Source organism: Palaemon carinicauda, chromosome 22 (genome assembly GCF_036898095.1).
Source record: "Palaemon carinicauda isolate YSFRI2023 chromosome 22, ASM3689809v2, whole genome shotgun sequence".
NCBI classification, from domain to species: domain Eukaryota; kingdom Metazoa; phylum Arthropoda; class Malacostraca; order Decapoda; family Palaemonidae; genus Palaemon; species Palaemon carinicauda.
The window spans coordinates 17,098,003-17,105,502 of NC_090746.1; the positions used below are offsets into that span (position 1 = coordinate 17,098,003).

General features: G+C 36.7%; 1 protein-coding gene across 3 annotated transcripts in view; it reads left to right on the plus strand.

Annotated features, from left to right (window-relative positions):
* The first annotated feature begins 576 nt into the window (after positions 1-576).
* The window catches only part of LOC137615808 (homeobox protein Nkx-2.2-like), a 43,826-nt gene continuing 36,902 nt past the window's right edge, over positions 577-7,500 (plus strand). For all 3 annotated transcript variants that reach the window (XM_068345498.1, XM_068345499.1, XM_068345500.1), the window contains exon 1: positions 577-1,712. In XM_068345498.1, coding sequence (XP_068201599.1) covers positions 1,424-1,712 — 289 coding nt within the window. In that variant the 5' untranslated portion in view covers positions 577-1,423. The remainder of the gene's footprint in view (positions 1,713-7,500) is intronic.

The following is a 7,500-nucleotide window of genomic DNA, read 5'->3' on the forward strand; positions in this document are numbered from 1 at the left end:
TATAAAAGTCAGTCATGATCAAAAGGAAAAAACTCAATATTGTATGTTTACAAGGTATCATGTTCACGTAATGAAGTTCTCCCTTACTTTTTAATTGTAATAATTAATAAAATGTGAAAGAAGAAATGCAGTGCAGTTATCGAATCATCCATTAAGCTTTATCAAAGTTTTCTAGAAAATGTTCCCTTTTCCATAAAAATGGAGCGGACATCCTGAGATTTCAATATGGTGCCCTTTAACGACCTGGCCTCAATTTGTGTTATTACCTTTTATGATTGTGTTATCTGAGGCAATCACTACAGGAAATTCTTAACTGTAAACAAACTCCCATATGTCCTTCTTGGACTTCTTAAGAAATACATCAGTGTCCAACAGCAAACGACCCCGCCTTCACTCAAATGAAAATTAAACCCGTTCCGGCGACTCCGCCCCCCATCCGAATACGTTGTAGGGAATGGTCGAAGCTCCTCCTAGAAGCACTCACACCCCGCCCACTTATCTACGTACGCCCCGCCCTATCTCCGCTCAGCTGTCAGGACAGGGCCTCTCTCTTTCTCTCTCCCCTTTCTACACCATTACTCTTTTGGCTCGAACCGGTCATCGAAGACTTTCAGCCACTCTCGCTGTTTCGTTTAAGACCCAGTGTCCCCTCGTCGAAGTCAGTTTTCCCTCAACAGCGCGCGCTTTTCACGAGACCCGCCGATTACGAATAATCGGTCCGTACTGCCAGAAGGATTGACAACCAGTGACAAGGTGTGAGCAAAAGGGCAATGAGTGGCAAGTCCTTAAGGATCAGGCAGTCTGAAGTAGGACTTGAAGCGGTTTGAAGAGTGCTGACCACTCGAGTGGCTTTGGAGGAGAGAGGAAGACTTGCGTTTTTTCAGGTTGACCAAAAGCCCCAAGAGAGAAAAAGAGCTCTTGACTCAAGCTTTTATTTCTCTCTAATTACTCCCCCGAAAGAGGATAACTGTAAGCACGACATTGGAGAGTGATACATGACTGCTACTTGTTGACCAGCTTCACTCTCCCCCCCCCCCCCTTCCCTTGTCCCGTCTAATGTTGGGGTCAAGTAAGGAATCATCGAGGACTTCAGTGTGAGTGAAAGTATGCCATTAGCATGATCCTCTTAGGAACCTCTTGCTATATTTAAAAGGAAGACTTCTTTTGGACCAGGTGGCCTCTGAAGAGTTACTTTTGAAGTTTTTATTCGTCGCGGGGCCTCTTCCCCACACTTGAAAGCGGCGGGTCACGAAGGCGACCCAGGTGAGACTGAATCATAAACAAAACAATTGGGACAGAAATGTAAACACGCTAGAAACACGTTTAATAAAATACCGGCGATAGATTGACCTAGTGATTTCCAATTCGTGTGTCGAGATTGTATGTGCTTTGTCGAAACTTCCCTCAACTTAACTCAGTAATTATGATGATGTCTGGAAGTATGCCACCCACGGCGGGAAGTATGGGTGTGATGGGAGTCATGGGTGGATACCTGGGCGGTGTGGGCGTGGGGCGAGAATATCTTGAGGGAGGATCCGTCGGTGTGGATCCTTCGGTTTGGGTTCCGCCCTTCTGGGATGATCCTCATCTCCCCGACGGACACCTTCATGATCCGAGCATCGCCGAGGCCGCCCACATGGGCGAACATACGCCCATGGGTGACGTGGGCCCGGGGGATCTCATGGATGCCTTCCCACCACAACAGCAACACGGTAAGCATGGCGGATCTTCATTTGGGAAATTCGGTAAAAATAATCAATTACTTTTATTAGCAATGATCTATGAAATTGAGTGTACAAATAGTTATATATTTCACTTTTCAGGAATGATATTTTCCATATTCTAATTATATCAATAATTTGTCGAAAATATTCTATGTATTTTCTAATCACCGGTTGTAAGATGTCACTAAATTCTTTCTTCTAAGAATTAAGATAGGAAATGTCAGTGGATGTAATAATTTTCTGTTTTATGCATTTATTTACAAGACTGTGTAAGTTTATCCTGAAAAGCTATTCCTTGAAATGCAAATGGAAAAAAAGACATTGTGCTCTGATTGTCATCAGCGAATAATTATAACCTTTCTTGCTGTTTCGATCTAAACCTAATATAACTTTATCACCAGAAGTATCCTGATTAAAAACAAATGAAACTTTATAGTATGTAAGGAAATGTATTATTTCAAAGCAATATTAATGTCCGGTTAAAAGGACCTAATGTGAAAATAACATTTAAAACACAGGATTAATAGGATAAAGGATGGATGTACGTTGGCACCAAAATTAGTCCTACTTTCAAACCTTATGCCGCTCAAAGAGAGTATTTGATAGTACAGAGATAGTGTAATATTACTGCATACCATTATGAAATTGGAGCCTTTGTATATCAGCGGCCAGATCCTCCCATTTGGATTAAAAATTGACATCAACTAACCTACATTTTCCCCCTAACTTACCCTACAAGCCGTGTCCTTACCTCCTTACCTAACGGGGAGGCTAATGCTCCCTGCGACCCCCCTACTACTGCCGTATTCTATGTTAGCTGTAATCATACATACAGGTGGCCGCTATCATACATACACCCTATCAAATTCTGTGCCCGTACAAACTAAACTTGATGCAAAAAAAAACCCTGAAATTTCATTGTTATAAATAATGTTCATAATGACCAAATGCTTTCCTGATAAAATTGGTTAAAACACAATTGAATTTTAGATCCACTTGAATTGCTCGTGTGTATTGAATAAGTAAGAAAGAAAGTTTATTATTATTTTCGTTTGCCATAAGTTTTCCTTAATCAGTTTAATAGTCACAGTAGAAGAGAATCTGACCAAACTTCATCAAAATTATGTAGTAATTTTTCTTTTCATTCAAAACGATAAATGTTTGATGAACTCTTTTGCTTGCTGTACCATTTCCCATCTAAAATCTTCTTGTTTAGGATGTTACGCAATTTGTAATACAAGATTCTATAAAATAATATTTGTTATTTTTCATCGATGACTAATAATGCTGTTAATTCGCTTATTCATATTGAACAATTGAATAATCAATTCAACCCTCAGTAATCATTTCAAAGGGTCAAGGTCATGATCCAGATGGCAAAAGCGACTGCAAGTGATATGCAATATTCTAGAGATGTTTTAATGCTTTTATAATTAGACAGTTTGTCGGGCATTTTGTGTTACGTTGGCCTTATACTAACGCGATCAATTACTCAATGAAGTCTAAAAGCGTGGTAGGATGTTGAAGGGGAAAAGAGGACATATGGCCAACTAGATTCTATCAAATCAATTCAAACTCTTTTTTTATTGATGGTTTGTATACCAATAATTATATATCGTTTACTAATGCTTTGAACATCACCATACATATATCGGGAGAAAATTTAGCTAGAATATATACTATATCTTTTTGCATATAGGCTACGATATATCGATAGAACATTTTTCCTTCTGTTGGGGGGAAATTTTTAGCTTGTAATTTGGTAATTACAAGTGCTTTTCGAATGTTATGATAAATCAATTAAAATATTCGTATTTTAAAACATGGTCTTTCATATTGAACGACACCTTTTTTTTTTTTTTTTTACTAAAGATTAAGCATTATTCTCACAAAGGGGTTTGTCCAGTTTCACCTTATTTATTTCCTATTTGTCCAAAGCAAAGACCTTCAAAAAGAAGGCAACCATGCTTACCCCATACAAACAGAAATGGCGAAAAGGCACGTTAATAGAAGAATTGTGAATAGGATGAGGAATATTTAGTAACTAGATAATACTGTGTTGACTGGGGACAGTGAAAAAACTGGCAAGCTGGTAAGAGATTTTGAAATTTTCTGGAATGAAGGAATATTGTGAGTAAATGTGACCATAAGGAAATTATATCGAGTAAACAGAGTTAATAAAAACGACGAACATAGAGTAATGAACGTTAGTATGGATGATGGAAGAATGCAAAAGAGTAAATATATTGGGTAATGGTATGATGAGAGAAGAGATGAGTCAAAGTATATGAGAAGGAAGAAAAGTAGGAGGATGTGAACAAAGAATTGGTAAGATTCGATTTCACCATGAAAGCCAAGAAGGAAAAGTATGAAGAGGGAATGGGTTTGTCGAACCACTATTATTATCATTATCATTATTAAATGCTAAGCTAGAACCCTAGTTGGAAAAGCAGGATGCTATAAGCCCAGGGGCCCCAACAGGGAAAATAGCCCAGTGAGAAAAGGAAACAAGGAAAAATAGAATATCTTAAGAATAGTAAGAACATTGAAATAAATATTAACTATGTAAACTATAAAAACTTTAACAAAACAATAGGAAGAGAAACTAGATAGAACAGTGTGCCCGAGTGTACCCTTAAGCAAGAGAACTCTAACCCAAGACAGCGGAAGACCATGGTACAGAGGCTATGGCACTACCCAAGAATAGAGAACAATGGTTTGATTTTGGCGTGTCCTTCTCCTAGAAGAGCTGCTTACCATAGCTAAAGAGTCTCTTCTACCCTTACCAAGAGGAAAGTAGCCACTGAACAATTACATTGCAGTAGTTAACCCCTTGGGTGAAGAAGAATTGTTTGGTAATCTCAGTGTTGTCAGGTGTATGAAGTCAGAGGAGAATCTGTAAAGAATAGGCCAGAATATTCGGTGTCTGTGTGGGCAAATGGAAAGTGAACCGTAACCAGAGAGAAGGATCCAATGTAGTACTGTCTGGCCAGTCAAAGGACTCCATAACTATCTAGCGGTAGTATCTCAACGGGCAGTTGGTGCTCTGGCCCCTTTATGCAAATAAAGCACTGTATTTATGTTGAATTCAATTGAGAAAAAAATAAATAATAATCCTAATGAATTGAGATGATAGTGTAGTAATTACAACTTAAGAGGAATTGATTCGGTGAATAGTAAATAGAACGAACGAAAACAGGGTATCGAAATATAGTTTGCCCAGATGATTTCGTATATGGCACACTATTGGTCAGTTGAGGAGACACGACCAATGAGAGCGTGCTGTTCAGTATCCTGGACGCTGGTTGGGCGGACGATGACCTCTGAATGATTGCAGATATGGTGTAATAAATGGATTCGAAAGGGAGAGCATGTGCAAGTTAGAATAGAATAGCGCAATATGTGCAAGAAGGTTCAACATACTGATGAATAGCACTCTGTGTAGATGGATCAAGCAATTAATGTTGTGGAAGTTGCATTGCTAAGGGCGCTTATCCATAATTCACTACTTAAATAATTAATATATACAGTATATGAGTATATATATACATATATATATATATATATATATATATATATATATATATATATATGTGTATATATATATATATATATATATATACATATATATATATATATATATATATATATATATATATATATATATATATATATATACAATATGCAGAAGAACCCCAGGGAAAATGAAAATACGAAATATACGATTAAGTCCTGACTAGTTTCGTGATACTTTTTCAGATACTACTTCAGAGTTTCGTGATACTTCTTCAGATACTACTTCAGTCCTCTGAAGAAGTATCACGAAACTAGTCAGGACTTAATCGTATATTTCGTATTTTCATTTTCCCTGTGGTTCTTCTGCATCTGAGCATCACGTTTTCCTGTGATTTTTACGCATATATATACAATAGGTGTATATACTGTAGATTATTGATAACAATTGTAAAAAGTTTGACCCTTTGAAGACAAAAATGCCCACATTAATAGAACAGGAGGAGAATACAAATGTATGATATTTTCAAACACAAATGATCTTGGTACAACTCTTGAGCTTTAGTTATACGAGAGGAACTTTCTAAATTGCAGACCATGAGCGTATGTGGAGAACATTAGGTTCTAGGTAAGCCCTGGAGAGGAATATTGTAAATTTAGTTCAAGAGAGGATCTAAAATGACATGCTCAATATTACCTACTATTCATTAGAACTAGAATGCTCGTGGGATGATTTTTTCTTGCTATAAGCAGCTTCAACGATCTATCTTTTGAAATGACACGTATTTCCAAAGGGTATCTTGTGAGTGATGTTATCCAGCGTTTCCATAGGCTGGTTTTGCTAGTTGTTGAGAAGAAAATTAGAAAACTGTATTGGTTGACAGTTTTCCTGGAACAGACTTTTTCTCCGTGAATCCTTCGGAAGATTGATTACTCCTCTTGTAATGTGTCATGTATACAGAATGCATTTAAGAATTACTCCGTAGATTACTAAGACCAATAAAAGCAATTAGATAAAAGCCAAAGGATGGCAAGCCTCTTGAGTGTCAGGTACGAAATGTTTAGGGGTGCTACTTTAAATTTGATTACCTTCATTAGAGCTATGAACTGCTTTTTCAAACATGTGTTTACGAGATTCCCGCATCCTTATATGCGGGGAGAAGGGGATCCTTAGAGTAAGTAGTAAGTCGCTTTTTTAAACAACTTTTATTTAAATATCATAGTAAATAAAATGATGAATGGAAGATATCAAGGAGTTTTTTACAGGTATTAGTTTCTAAATAACATTATATCTATATTGGTATATTTATTCTTAATATTTGTTAACGGTCAAATAGTCCTTACACTCGAGCAGTCTAAAAATTAAGATACCGACCGATTAAAAACTCGCCTGCTAAATGCTATTCTCGGCATGTTAGTTTTTATTGTATAAGGATATACATATCGTCATACATGCATTGGACATTATTTTTCGATTCTTTGATAGATGCTATATAAACCATATTTACAATTACTAGTGCCATTTCTTATAACACGTCAAATCTGTTACATATCATTGGCGGGGTTTCGAACCCCTGACCAACAGATTGTTAAGCACGAATGTTTCCAATAAGCTTAACCCTTAGGACTCTTATTCACGCTGACACCTTGCACGATACCAATTTGAAAGAGTCTGTGATGCCACATTGTCTTGCTTGATATATGGTATAAAAAAATAACCATCGGAATCCAGTCATAAATTTATCGTCATTAAATAGAAGAAAGGAAGAACAATGTTTGCAGATTCCTTAAAAACTTGACTTTTAAAATATATGAACAAGTGTGAATTGTCAAGTACAACGGTTTTAAAGATATAGCATCGATTTTCTGCGGAAGAACTTCACTCACATTTTAACAGTTCCAAGTGTTAACCTGCGGTAATCCTTCTTTTCTTTTCTAGTGAGTACCCCCAGACCCTTCCCAACTCTTAGAATAAACAGCTAACTTCTGGAAATAGAATATACACCACAAATTAGTAGCGGCTTGGTTTATTTCAGTTTTTAGTATAACTTACAAATCGACCCATGAATTGGACGACCAGGTGTAAAGTAGGTCTATCACGTATAATGGAGAGTGTAAAACTATTTTTAATCATCTCATTTAATCTTAGATAATCACTGTTATTCTTTGTACATAACATGAATGAAGACTATTGTCTCTTCGTAATCAAACAAATTTGTTTCTTATGGAATTAGAAGAAGTATGAATTAGGATTAAATATCAA